General features: G+C 44.7%; 1 protein-coding gene across 1 annotated transcript; it reads right to left on the bottom strand.

Annotated features, from left to right (window-relative positions):
- Positions 1-601: 601 nt before the first annotated feature.
- On the bottom strand, positions 602-5736 carry Tm4sf5 (transmembrane 4 L six family member 5). Its single transcript, XM_034507836.2, has 5 exons — positions 5487-5736; positions 1924-2004; positions 1445-1581; positions 1043-1226; positions 602-942 (listed from the first exon to the last, which is right to left on the bottom strand). Exons 1-5 carry the CDS (start codon positions 5658-5660, stop codon positions 928-930), a joined length of 591 nt encoding a protein of 196 aa, XP_034363727.1. The 5' UTR covers positions 5661-5736; the 3' UTR covers positions 602-927.
- Between the last annotated feature and the right edge of the window lie 8624 nt (positions 5737-14360).

The raw sequence follows: 14360 nt of genomic DNA on the forward strand, positions 1-14360 counted from the left end.
TTTAAAAAGAACTTGCCAATGGTGGATGTAAGAAAAGCGAGACAAAAATAAATTAATTAATAATAAAATAAATAAAAAGAAAAAAAAAAAGAAAAGCGAGACAGACAGACTCTTTGTATAACAGGGAGCTACCAGGAAATTACAGATTATGTTTGTGTGTGGAGGGGTGAGGGGTGGGGGGGAAGGGGGAGGGTGGGGAGTGAAAGGGGGAGTTTCACTACCCCAGGGTGAGTTGTTTCCAGTACCTGAGCATATTTTGTTTCTGCAGGTAAAGCAGAAGGGTCAGTCTGGGGCTAAGCTGTTCTTTATGGCTTGGATCTATTTGCCCAGCACAGTCTGACTCAATTCCTCATGACCTCATGACCTCATGACCTCATGACCTCATGACCTCATGACCTCATGACCTGAGGCTTTTCCTCAACAGTGGAGAGTGGGCATTCAGTAGGTAAAGCTGCTTGGTGCTAAGCCTGAGGACAGCACACACATGGTATAAGAACCAGTTCCTACAAGTTGGTTCTCTGACACACACATACATACACACATGAATGTAAAAAAAAATTAAATTAAAAATTGCTTGTCTTCCATCATTTGGCACATTAACTTCCTTGAGAACACAGAATTTTATTTCCAGAACAATAGCTATGTTGTTGTTGTTGTTAAGAGAATAACAAGATGGGGTGGGGGTTGGGGGTGCAGTGAGGGTCCACATAGAAGCCCAATCCTAGACACATATCTCTGAAGGCCTATGTACACTCCTTTCAAAGGCTAAACCAGAACTGGGGAAGGGTGCTCAGGGCACTTAATTCCACTAAGGAAGATATTAAACAATAAAAGTGTGTATGTGTGGGTTTTTTTTTCCTAGCCAACCAGGGAGTGGGTGACCACTCAGACTTCCAGAAATGGGGTATTAGGGGTGGCCCATGGAACTCAGTGAGCTGCACCCTGCAAAAAAAGAAAGAAAGAAAGAAAGAGTAAAGAGGAAGCCAAGAGCAAACAGGATTTCTTAGTCCCCCACCCCCAACTGTGCCCCAATCGGTCATACCCCCTTTTTCCGGCAATCACCACACAACACGCCAATGGTTGCATTCACCAGCTGTATTCCACACAGCACTGTTTCCAGACTTGAGGCGACCACCAGAATTGAGAAGAGTGTAACATTCCAAGGTACCACGTGAGGTGGCGCCTCACATAAATTCCAAAGAGTGTCATTTTGCAAGTAAGCGCCTCTGTGGATGAACAGGGTCATTTAAGAGAAACTGCTCACACAGCAGGCCCTACCACCACCCAGTGCAAGGATCTACTAAGGTCTGTAAAGGGCTAGATGGCTCATTTGGAAAGAATTCTTTAGGAGCTCAGTCTGGTCCACCATTTCTGGACCACTTAGGAAGAGAGCAGGTGGAGAGAGGCACAGAACAGGGCATACAAATACAAAGTAAGGACTTACTGGGTTTCTTGGAAGTGGTAGTCCCACTTGTTGTCTATTAAGCATTTCGGTCCAATTCGGAGCCCAGCTCCCGCCACTGCCAGGCAGTAGATGGCACCAAGTATCCCAAAGGCGGAGGAGAAGACAGAGCGCAGCATCTAGATGGGGCGTGGAAAGGTTAGGAAAGGGAAAGCCCACCTCCTCCCTTGGACAGACACCCATGCCCGATCCCTCCCACATATCGCAGCACTCCTGTTCAGCCAGCCTAAAAATACATTTGTCTTTAAACCTTGGGTTTGAAGTTAGGTGAATCCTAAAAGCCATCTACTGTGGAAGTTCATGGGGCTTATTTATTACCCACCTCTGGTCAGGTTTGTTTAAGACCCAAGACTGGAAGGGATGTGGCACCTGAGACCTCCTAGAGGCTGCATGTAGACAGCGCTTCGGTTCTGAGGAAGGGATCAGAACCCAATACCTAAACTTGTGAATTTGGTTCTTACCCTGCAGCGGTTGCCACAGCAACCTGCACCGCAGCAGCCCTTCCCTCCTGCCCGGACTGCTGAAATTCCAGGACACAGCACCTGTGGGATGAGAGTTGGTGATAGCAGGTTCTCCTAGGTCCTCAAGGCTGTACTTGCTTCATTGTCCATCTCAGGGAAGCTGCCCATGATGCCCTGAGCCCTTTGGACTGTACAACCTTATCTATGCTTTTCCGAATGGCTGTTGGACTCGACCTTAATGTAAAATTATTTCTATGCCTGCCTTATCTCTATCCAGATTATAGCTTCCTGGAGGGTTGGGTTCAGTATACTACAGCTGTCTTAGTAGCTTAGTAGCTTGAGTGAGGGGGGTACAATATATATTCTGCACAAATATTGCACATGGTAGGTTCCTACCTGAAAGAGAATTGATTACTTTCTATGAATTTCTATTACTTTCTCAGGGTATCAGCTTTGTCACTTATAAAGTGGATTTGCAAGACCTATCTCAAAAGACCGTTCTCAGATGGTTTTGTCATGGCTGGGTCAGAGAGAATGCCCCATGCTGACACACATCTTCAATGGTACCATAGGATTGTGTGGTTAGAAGGTGCGATGAGCAGGCTTGGTGATTGACTGTATAAGGCTCTGCTCAGACTCTGCCTTGGATCGCAGGACTTCCTAAGAGTCAGTCTTCTCGTCTTTTTCCCCCTTGTGACCTTCATCATGAAGCTCATACCACCCAGGTAGCCACTCACCTGTTAATAGTCACTTCCAGGCACCCAGACAGCCATATTAAACTGCCCAAAGGATACGCTCATTTGAATGTCTTAGTTTTAACAGACTCAGCAAGCCTTATGCCAACCTCACAATAGTCCCCAAATTCATTTGCCTTTTGTCTTGTCTTCTTCAGTGGAAAAATATCCATCAATTCACCTAGGCTGGGAGATTTTGACCCCCTTATACCAGGGCTGACTTCAATGGCGTCTAAACCTCTTATTCCTTTTAACTCTTTCACGCACGAAGCCCATACTCCCCTTCCAGGAGGAAGGTGTCCTCTGCCTCCCTAATAGATTCTCTCTCTCTCTCTCTCTCTCTCTCTCTCTCTCTCTCTCTCTCTCTCTCAGATTTATGGGTGCTGAAGAGAAGGCTCAGTGGTTAAGAGCACTGATTATCCATCCAGAGGACCTGGGGTCAATTCCCAGCACCCACATGGAAGCTCACAATCATATGCAATTCCAGTTTCAAAGGATCTGATGGACTTCTGATCCCTGTGGGTACCAGACACGAGTGTGATGCACAGGCATACATGTAGGTAAATATCCACACACACATATAAAAAAGATTTATTTTTATTTTATGAATATGTGTGAGTGGCTTTATGTATATATGTGTACCACACCTGTGCCTGGTGTCCATGTCCTTGCCTGGAACTGGAGTTATAGGTAGTTAAGTCTTCATATGGGTGCTGGGATCCAAACTTGGTTCCTCTGTAAGAGCAGCAAGTGTCTGTCTGTCTGTCTGTCTGTCTGTCTGTCTGTGTGTCTGTCTTTTGAGACATAGTCTCTCTGTATAGCCCTGGTTGTCTTGGAGCTCCACAGACCAGGCTGGTCTTGAAACTCACAGAGATCCACCTGCCTCTGTCTACCAAGTGATAGGTGGCATGTGCCACTACATCTAGCAACTGCAAGTGCCCTTAACCACTGAGCCATCTCTCCCACACTCTACTCCTTTTAAAGGAAGGGTCTCTGTGTTGCCTCTTACATAAGCCGGCTTAAACTCTCAGCTCTGCTGTAGTCTTCAGACAGCTGAGAGTCAGGTGCAGTCTTGTTTGCTCACAATTCCAGTGTTTTGGAGGAAATAGAAGATCCGGGGCTTTAAGCTTCATCCTTGGTTATAGAGTCAGTTCAAGACATACTGGGTTTCGTATGACCTTGACTTTTAAAAACTAAAAAGAAAAAAAAGTTGGGCCTAGTGATGCATGGCTATAGTCCCAGCATTTAGGAGGGAAGTAGCTTCCAGGGTTCAAATCTACCCTCAGCTACACAGTGAGCTCAAAGCAAAGATGATGAACAAAACCAAACAGGACAACAAGACAAGTACCACAAAAACCGTGTGGGGGTGGTGGCACACATCTGCCTCTGCAGATGGATCTCTGTGAACTTAATGCTAGCCTGGTCTACATAATGATGTCTAGGTCAGTCAGGATCACCAGGTGAGATCCTGTGTCAAAAAAAGCAAAAAAACGAAACAATGAAAATACACCACCAGAATCCATGCAGGAGGTAGAGAGTAGAAAACATGATGTCAGAAGGAAAGGGAAGGGAAGAAGAGAGCAGAAAACGTATCAGAGGGCGAGGGAAGGGAGCTGAGGGAAGGGAGCTGCCTCGGGAGAGGGAATCTCCATTCAGTAATAAAGACTAAAAATGTGGCCAGCAGAGGGGGCCAAAGCGCAGCCTCTCCACAGAAGTTCAACAGCCGGTTGTACTAAAGGTGGGAAAATGATACACAAGGTTAACACCCACAAGTTCCCCCAAAAGGTCAGGCATGGTAGCACAGGCCTGCACTTGAGAGGTTCAGGCAGGAAGAATTCAAGTTCTAGACTGGCCTGGGCTATATAAAGAGTCCCCAGCTGGCCTGACATACAAACAGGATGTTGCTTCTAAATAAACAAACAGAAAGTAAAAAATGAAAAAGAAAATTCTCTAAATGGGATGGAGTTGGAAGATGGGTAAAATCTAGATAGAATATTTGTGTTTCTCCTTTCCTTGCATTTTTTTGCTTTTGGTTTTTCAAGACTTTTTTTTTTTTTTTTTTTTTTTTTTTTTTTTTTTTTTTTTTTTCCTGTGTGGCTCTGGTTGTCCCAAAACTTGCTCAGTAGACCAGGCTAGCCTCTGAGATTCAATTGCATTTGCCTCTGGAGTGCTGGGACTAAAGGCATGCACTAGTCTGGCTCTTCCCTAGTCTGTAGGAAGACTGAAACATCTACTCTAAAATACTGACCTAGCTCCAGGATTATTAGTCCTAGCGCTTAGTACAGACTGGGGATTCTAGAAGATACGCTGAGAAGGTACAGCCATGGAAGAGAGGGAGAGCAACATGGAGCTGGCTGGTGGAGTGTCGAATCTGAGATATCAGCCTGGCTGCAGAGGTTGTTCTGGGCACTAAGCTTTTCCAGTGGGTTATGACACTGTCCTGAAACTTCTCGCACAACTAAGTTCTACCTTCATAATGGGGGTTGTTTGTTTGTTTGTTTGTTTGTTTTGTTTTTTGGGTTTTTTTTTTTTAAAGCATGTGTTCAGTAGTAGAGACAAGGTGGGGCACAGAGAACTTGCTCCCACCTGGCAGGGAAGTCCTTCCTTCCTCCCATTCCTCAGACACTCAGCTCAGGACGCTAGGACTCCTCCAGGACCTTCTACAGAATGGTTACTGTATGTGAGCAGATGGACAGACCCCTAATCCCCACTAAGCCCTTGCCATTTCATCCAGAGCACATGAATCCTTTCCCCTCTTTTCTTCTCCATTCTATCCACGGTCCCTTAGCTCGGGCCCCAGGGCCCTGGCCAGTGCTCCGGCGTTCTCACCATCAAGCCCCCTCCAATGAAGCCACCCATGAGCCAAACTTGCAAGCTGAGGTTGCCATCCGTCCAGGTGGTCTTCCCATCAGGTACCAGCAGGAGGGCGTTGGCCACGATGCAGACCAGGGAGAGAGGGATGAGGGAGAGCCCCAGGCAGCGAGCACACTTTCCAGTACACATGTCTGAGGCTTCTGAAAGGCAGGAGCGGAGTGAAAGTGAGCGGGAAGTGCCAGGCTCCGGAGGCAAACAGGCTGGAGCTCAGAGCAAAGGTCTGAGGAGAGGAGTGGCAGGTAGAATTGCAATGATAAGAGAGAGGCCCTGAGGAGGTGGAGGGGCTGAGGCTGGTAGGGAAAGAGGGGATGTGTGGCAATAGGACCTGAGGGAGCTGGTCGAACAAGGGAAGACGAATGGGGTCAGCATCTTCATCCTTGGTCTGTGTACACATTTTTACAGCCCCTCCTCATCTACTTGAAGACTCAGCCAAACCCTCCACCTCTGGAAGTCTCAGTTGTTCCATCTGTGAAAAAGGTTGGCTGAAGCCACTTGCCCAGAGAGCTGTTTGTAAGGATTTGATGGGACCAGTTAGAAAGCCTTGTCAATGAGGAAGTGCTGGACAGATGTACGGTGGCCTCATGATTTCTGTCCCACAGGAAGAGGTTTTTCTGTAAAGAAACTAAAAAGACTACAGTGTAGCCAGGCAGGGGCTCACACTAGTAACTGAGGGATGTCAGGAAGAGCCTGTGTTTGAGGTCCACCTGGGTGAACTGGCTGGTTTTGTATGTCAACTTGACACAAGTTAGAGTCATCAGAGAGGAAGGAGTTGAGAAAAGACCTCCATGAGATCCATTTTCTCAATTAACGATCAGTGGGGAAGGCCCCAGCTCATGCTAGGTGGTGCCATTTCTGGGCTGGTGATCCTGGGTTCTATAAGAAAGCAGGCTGAGCAAGCCACCAGAAGCAAGCCAGTGAGCATCACCATGGCCTCTGCATCAGCTCCTGCCTCCAGGTTCTAGTCCTGCTTGAGTTCCTGTCCTGGCTTCTTTCAATGATGGACTCTGTCTGCTGAAAGTATAAGTTGAACAAACCCTTTCCTCCATGTGGAGGCCTGCTCCTTTTAGCATAACTGCAGCCATTTTGTATTCAGTTTCCATTGTGTTCATAAGATGAAATTAAGTTCAGGTTCTCAGACTTCACTTCCCAGAAGTAATTATCCATAGCTGACACTGAAGAATGCTACTAAAAAGCCAAACAGTTAGGATTACAATATTTATGCTGTTATCTCAATGGACTGGAACTGTCCAGCTGACTAGCCATGCCTTTCCTCTTACTTCACCTAGGACCAATCAGCTTATAGGTTAGCTAATGATACTCTGTCTAGTGAGCCAAAAATGGTGTGCCACTTCACTGCTTGCTTTTAAACTTCTGAACCTGATTTTTCCTATAAAAGCATGTCCTGAGGACAGACTGGTGCCACAGTTAGGCTTCCAAGTCCTTTTTGCGGTCCTGAACATTCAGTCTTGAGGCGTGCGTTCAATAAACTATTCTTGCTTAACTGAGATGGATGTTCGTGTGGTTTGTGTGGTGATTCCTGAACCCCAACACTCCCCAACTTGCTTTTTGGTCACGGTGTTTCTCTGCAGCAATGGAAACCCTAACTAAGACACTGAGTTACATTGTAAGGCTTTATCTGAAAAAACAAAAAGGGATACTAACGATTTCTTATTTATTTCTTCTTCTCAAAATTTTTTGTTTTGTTTTGTTTTTTTTCATGACAGGGTTTCTCTGTGTAGCCATGACTGTCCTGGAACTCACTCTGTAGACCAGGTTGGCCTTGAATTCAGAGATTCACCTGCCTCTGTCTCCTGAGTGCTGTGATTTAAGGTGTGTGCCACCACTGCCCAGCTCTTAAATTTTGTTTCTGTGCCCTTTTCTGTTTCTCAGAGTGGACCCAAGCATTCAGTCTCTGGACTCAGTGATTTAGTCATGGCTGTGTGTTTTCTCTCCATTTAGCTTCAGTTTTATGTGTGTGAGTATTTTGCCTGCATGTGTATCTGTGACGCACTTGTGTGCCTCAGGTCTGCAAAAGCCAGAGGAGGAGATTAGTTCCACACACTGAAGTTACAGGTGATGTAACATGTGGGCGTTTGTTTCTCTTTTCTTTTCTCTTCTCTTCTTCTTCTTCTCTCTCTCTCTCTTTCTTTCTTTTCTCCTCCTCCTCCTCCTTCCTCTTCCTCTTCCTCTTCATCTTCGTCTTCATCTTACTATTTAGACACAGATGGCCTGGAACTTGCTATGTACACCAGGCCGGCCTCAAACTCATGAAGACCCGCCTGCCTCTGCCTCTTGAGTGCTGGGATCGAGGCATGGGCCACAGTGCTTGGCTCCCATTTTCACTTGGTTTTGTTCTTATTCTGAGACCAAAGAAGTTCTGCTTTTGTTGAGGTGATGAAGGTACTGTAAGGCCAGCCTGTTGGAATGTGAAATATAGAGGAAAGAGAAGAGAAAACTAAAGAGCCTAAGTCTTGACACTGGACCTGAACATACAGACCTGTCTGGTCACCCCTCGGAATGTTTTTATTATGTGAACTGGCTCAAGGTGTGTTTCTGTCAACTTTACTATAAGGAATCTATTTTATTTATTTATTTATTTATTTATTTTGGCTTTTGCAGGCAATGTTGTTCTATGGAGATCAGACTGGCCTCAAATTCATTATCCTCCTGCCTCAGTATCATGCGGATGGTGACTATAGGCAGTGTACCACTATCCCCAGTGAAGGAATCATTTTTTAAAATATTTTTATTTCATGTGTATGAGTGCTTTGCTTGCCATGCATGTCTGCATACTGTGTTCATGCAGTGTTGGAAGAGGCCAGAGGAAAGTATCAGATCCTCTGGAACTGGACTTACAGAAGGTGGCTAGCGTCCATGTGAATGCTGGGAACTTAACTATTGAGTTATCTCTGCAGCTCCTGAAATCATTTTAGATACAGAAATTCCCTTGATTTCTTAGGACCTGGTGCTGGAGAGCACATGGATTGACAGTGTCAGGACTAAGCCCCAGATTGCACCCTTGAAAGAGTCACCCATGCTTGGTAGTAGGTAGTCATGCCATAGATAAAGGAGGTTTACAGGAAATACCATAGGACCTCACGAGAGCCACTGATGACAGTGTCATAGGGAACGGGGTATCTAATCAGGAGCCTCTGTTGAATCTCCTGCCCGAACCACTATAGACATGTGGGAAATAGAGAAAACTTGGAGCCTCTCAAAACTAAAGGGCAGAGCCTTGGAGGAATCCCTGTTACCCGTAAGACAGAGAAGCAGCAGTGAAGAATTTACCAAATGGGCAGATGCCTGGGGGAAAAAGTACTTTGAACTTTCCCTATCTGCTCCAGCTGTTTGCCTCTGACTCATAAACAATGACACAGTCATTGATAATTGGAATTACTTCCATTTGCTTGTTTAACGCTTTAACAAGGTTTCCGGGACAGAAGGCCAGAGGTAATAATGCTTATCAATTTCAGCATTCAGGAGTCAGAGGCAGGATCCCTACAAGTCTGAGGCCAGCCTGAGCTATAATAGTGAGTGCTTGGCCAGCCTGAACTACATAGTGACTCCCCAGCTGGTTAGGCTTATATAGGGAGAGCTTGTCTCAAAGTAAACACAACCAAAAAACAAAATTTCCAGAGTGAAACACAGGGGAAGGGCAGTCAGGAAGTGGAGCAATTGACACAAGGCATGGAGTCACAAATGTATGAAAATGTCACAACTAAAACCAATGCTTGCGGTATCCACTTAAAAATTTAAAACTTATTTCCATGGTGCTTCTGATATTTTCTGTCATTCCCTTTCCAGGTTGCCGTTCTCTTGTGCTCTGGGAGGGCTATTTTAGAGCTGAAGCAGTGGTTATTTTTCAACGCTGTACACCATCCTTTAACTTGTCATCCCACCTCTCTCTGAAAAACCTCAGACCTCCTGCCCCTTCTGCAGCCTCCTCTGAGGGGTTCTGAACCAGTAGCCTACCATGCCTAGAGTGGACCTTGTGAACTTCGGCAAAAAGGGAGCTCCCTGATTTGATTCCTCAGCCCCCTCTCTACTGATGTCCTCTGAGATGCCGGTCTGTGGCCCCTCGTGCTAGATGTACCTCTCCATGGGAAAAATTAAAAGGGGGCAGGATCAATGAGATCTCAGCACCAATATACATAAAACAGAAATACACCTTTTAAGAAATTAAAACAAAAAAGCACTGTCTGGTGCCACCTGTGACTGTCATTGTCACCAGAGGAACATGCTGGGCCACCCACTGATTTTAAAAAGGTGCCAGATACAAAGGGGAAAGCCTCAGTTGGATGCCAATCTAGATCAGCTTGCCCCCTAGACAAACCTTACATGTGTGGATGAAACAAATGCTTATATTTATATGCCATGAACACCATGGGTTTTTATTTTATTAATTTTTTTGTGTGGGTGTAGGTATGAATGCCAGTGTGTCACTGCACACTTGTGGAGGACAGATGACAACTTCTAGTGTCAGCCCTTGCTGCTAGCCTTGTTTAAGCCAGGTCTATGCTTTGTCACTATATATACCAGGCTAGCTGGCCCATGGACTTCTGAAGACCCTTCCATCTTCACTTCCTATTTGCTATGGGAACACTGGGGTTGCAGGAGTGCACTGCCATGTCTGGCTCCACATCTGGCTTCTATGTGGGTTCTGGGATTTGAACTCAGATCCTCATACTTTCACAGCAAGCCCTTTTACCCACTGAGCAAACTCCCCAACAATCACATGCGGGGAAAAGTGGCCACTAACTTACTACATAGCTGAGTATGACCTTGAATTCTTTTCTTTTTTTTTAATTTATTTTTTTATTTTCTTTTTTAGTCGTTTTAATTTTTTCTTTCTGAATTCTTTTCTATTTTAAACAAATAAAATACTTTAAGGACACTCTCTCATGAAGATTATTTTCTTCAAAGAACATTTTGAAAAGTGAGTCCTAAAGAAAGTATTCTTCATTTATTTCCTACAAAATTTTTTCATCTTGCCAGTAGCAAGCCATGCTGCTGTAAAGCTGGGTTTAATCATTAACAAGCCTAATTATGTCAACAAAACTACTGATACTGGCCAGAAGAACTGTAATTTCAGTAGGGAATTTCACTCATAGCTGAGTCATTACACATTCTCAGATGACAAAATTAAGTCTGATATATGACAGCTGGCATTTATGTAACTGCCCGTAGTCATGGCTTTTTTGTTGTTGTTGTTGAGACAGGGTTTCTCTGTGTAGCCCTGGCTGTCCTGGAACTCACTCTGTAGACCAGGCTAGCCTCGAACTCAGAAATCCACCTGGCTCTGCCTCCCAAGTGCTGGGATTAAAAAAGACGTGCGCCACCACTGCCCGGCATGACTTTTCACTTAAGTTTCAAATGTATGATACAGAACAAAGAGCTAGCATGCAGTCTTAGGACCTCAGGAAGGCCTGTTTGAAACTAATTATCTTGGTGTCTAATAAACAATCGTGCAGTCAAGGAAGAGAGTGTGGCCACTAGGTGGCGTTTTCATTGCTGTTGCATTTTTAGAGCAAGTTGGTCTGGAACTCAGGGATCTACCCATTACTCCCTCCCAAGTGCTGAGATTAAAGTCAAGCACTACCAGGCCCAGCTCATGTTACTAAGTTTAATGAGTATGTATCTGTACACACATGTGTATGTATGTGGGAATGTGTATGAAGATCAGAGGACAATCTTCATGTCATCTTCAGGAACACTGTTTACCTCCTTTGAGACAAGGTCTCTCGCTGGCTTGGAGATCATTAATTAGACTAGGCTAGACCAGAAGGCCAGTGACCCTCAGGGAACTACTTCCTCATTGCTGGGATTAGAAGCACAAACCAACATGACCAGAATTTTAATGTAGGTTCTGGGGACTGAATGCATGTCTTAATGCTTGCAAGGCAAGTACTTTTTGCACTAAGCCATCTCTCCAGCCCCTTTATTGTATTATCTCTGTCTCTCTGTCCCTCCTTTCCTTTCTCTCTCTCTCCCTCCTTCTATGCGTGTGTGTGTGTGGCCTCATGGGTGTTAGGCAAGTGCTTGGCCACTGAGTCACACTGCTCATTTTATTTCAAGCAACTCCCTATGGATGACATAACATTAATAAAGCATTAACAAAGCATTGTCAAGAGCTGAAAACATTTCCTCAAATACAGGAGAGATCGCAATATCCCAGAGTGAATTCTGGAAACAATGATTGCTGTAGTATTCAAGAATACTTTAGGGAAGACCTCGGTAAATGTACTAGAATTCTGGAGGTAAGAGCTGGAGAGAACAGGCTGAAGTGAAAAGGCTCTGATCTGTAGGAAAGGATGGACCTTGTGAAAAACTAATATGCATAGATTGGCACAGCGTCAGGAGCTGGAGAGATGGCTCAGAGGTTAAGAGGACTGGCTGCTCTTCCAGAGGTCCTGAGTTCAATTCCCAGCAACCACATGGCAGCTTACAGTTGTCTGTAACTCCAGCTCCAGGGGATCTGATACCTTTACACAGACACACATGCAGACTAAACCACAATGTACATTTAAAATAAATAAATCATAAAAAAAAACCCCATAAGTTCATGCAGAAATCTCAAAGATCTCAGTCTTGAGACTAAGAAGAGTGAGTGAGGAGGGAAGAATTTTAGAAAACTCACACTCAGGCTTAGATATAACAAAGACACAACAAAGCAAAGTAGTGTCCCAGCTCCCAGAATGGGTGAAGATCGGCCATTTGCGATGGAGTTTGTGAACCTGTGATACAGTGTCAGCCTAGCACATGGGAAGCCTGGGCTTATTCTATAGCCATGGTTCTCATGGTTCTCATCTTTCTAATGTTGCAACCCTTTAATACACTTTCTCATGTTGTGGTGACCCCCCCCATCATAAAGTTATTTCATAAAATTATTTTATCATTGCTTCATAATGGTAATTTTGCTACTGTTACTAATGGTAATGTAAATATCTGTGTTTTTCCACGGGCTTAGGCAACCCTGTGAAAGGGTAGTTCAGCCCCCCAGGTTGAGAACGGCTGTTCTATAGTATTAGGAATAAAAGACTGAGGAGAAACAAACAAATCCTGAATGCCATCTTCCTGTGGAGATGACAGGGTGGAGCTTAGGTCTACCTGGGTTGTTAGCAGGTTGAAAGGCTTACAATATCACAGGAAAGACTCATCAGAGAAATGTTTCAATCAAAAGCTGCATGTACCCAAGTGTAATGGCACACTTAAAAATCAGAGACAGCTCATGGGACGGCCTAGGCCCTCCGGATATGTGTTACGGCTGTGTAGTTTGGTCTTGTGGGATTCCTAACCCGTCTCTTGACTCTGTGGCCTGCCTTTGGGACCTTTTCCTCATAGTGGGTTGCCTTGTGTAGCGTTAATAGGAGAGGAGATGTCTGCATCTTGATATGCCCTTGCTGGTTGGTGTCCACGGGAGGCCTGCCCTTTTCTAAAGCAAAACAGAGGAGAGTAGGGGGGGGGGGGGTGTGTGGAGAGGAGGTGCAGGGGTGGGACTGGGAGGGGAGGAGAGATGGAAAACTGTGGTTGGGATGCAAAATAAATAAATTTTTTTATGCAGGTTAGATGCAAGTTTCATGGCCAGCATGGTCTACATAGTGAGTCAGACTGGGCAATAGAGAGACATTGTCTCAAAACACCAAAACCAAACCAAACCAAACCAAACCAAACCAAACCAAACCAAACCAAAAGAACAACAACAACAACAACCCCCCAAAACAGAGAAAGCAAAAGAAGTTGGACCTATACAAAACTAAAAAAGACACCAGTGACCTGGGAATGCGGCTTAGTGGCAGAAAGCTTGCCTACCAGGCATAAGGTCCTGGGTATTAAATGACGCTAGACAAAGGGAGGGGTGAAAGCCACATCAACAGCAAAGAGCTATGACTCAAGCGTTGTGCGCATGTCCAAGCTCACCGCTGCCTGGAGTCATGTGACCACGTGAGCGACCAGAACTCGTTTCTGAGAATGCTTAGGTTTGGGAACACCACAGTGTCTCCTCCGGTTGTGGGAAATGTTCTGAACTCACCAAGAGATAAAATGAAGTCAACCCTGCAAATAGGGAAGTTTAGTCATAAGCCTAATAATTTTTTGTAAATATGGTTTTTCACTCAAAAATTACTTGGAAGAGAAAATATATAATTTAAATACTAAAATGTTGTTAATGGAAGCAAGATATGAATCATTTATTATCTGCTACATCCTGAGTCCTTTATAGAATAAAAAAGAATAAAAGCTGAGATCTCAGCCAGAGGTGCTTATAACTACTGAGCCATCTCTCCATCCCTAAAAGAAATTTCTTATGCCCAGTTTGGAGGCCTATAACCATAATCCCAGCACTTTGGAGGCAGAAACAAGAGAAGTGTCAAGAGTTTGAGACCAGGGCTGGAGAGATGGCTCTATGGTTAAGAGCACTGACTGCTCTTCCAGAGGTCCTGAGTTCAATTCCAAGCAACCACATGGTGTGGCTCCCAACCATCTGTAACGGGATCTGATACCTTCTTCTGGTGTCTCTGAAGAGAGCAATGGTGTACTCACATACATAAAATAAACAAATACATCTAAAAAAAAAAGAGTTTGAGACCAGCTTGAACTATATAATTAATTATAGGTCATTCATGGAAAGACCTTCTTTAAAAAATGTTTCTCTGTATACCTAAACATTGATAGTGCACACTGATAGTGCACACCTTTAATCCTAGCACTTAGGACGCTTTGGCAGGAGGATCTCTGAGTTTGAGGCCAGTCTGTTCTAGAGAACAAGTTTCAAGACAGCCAGGGCTGTTACATAAAGAAACCTTGTCTCAAAAAAAAAAGTGATAAATAAAT

The sequence above is a fragment of the Arvicanthis niloticus genome, chromosome 6, assembly GCF_011762505.2.
Source record: "Arvicanthis niloticus isolate mArvNil1 chromosome 6, mArvNil1.pat.X, whole genome shotgun sequence".
In the NCBI taxonomy this organism is placed as follows: Eukaryota; Metazoa; Chordata; class Mammalia; order Rodentia; family Muridae; genus Arvicanthis; species Arvicanthis niloticus.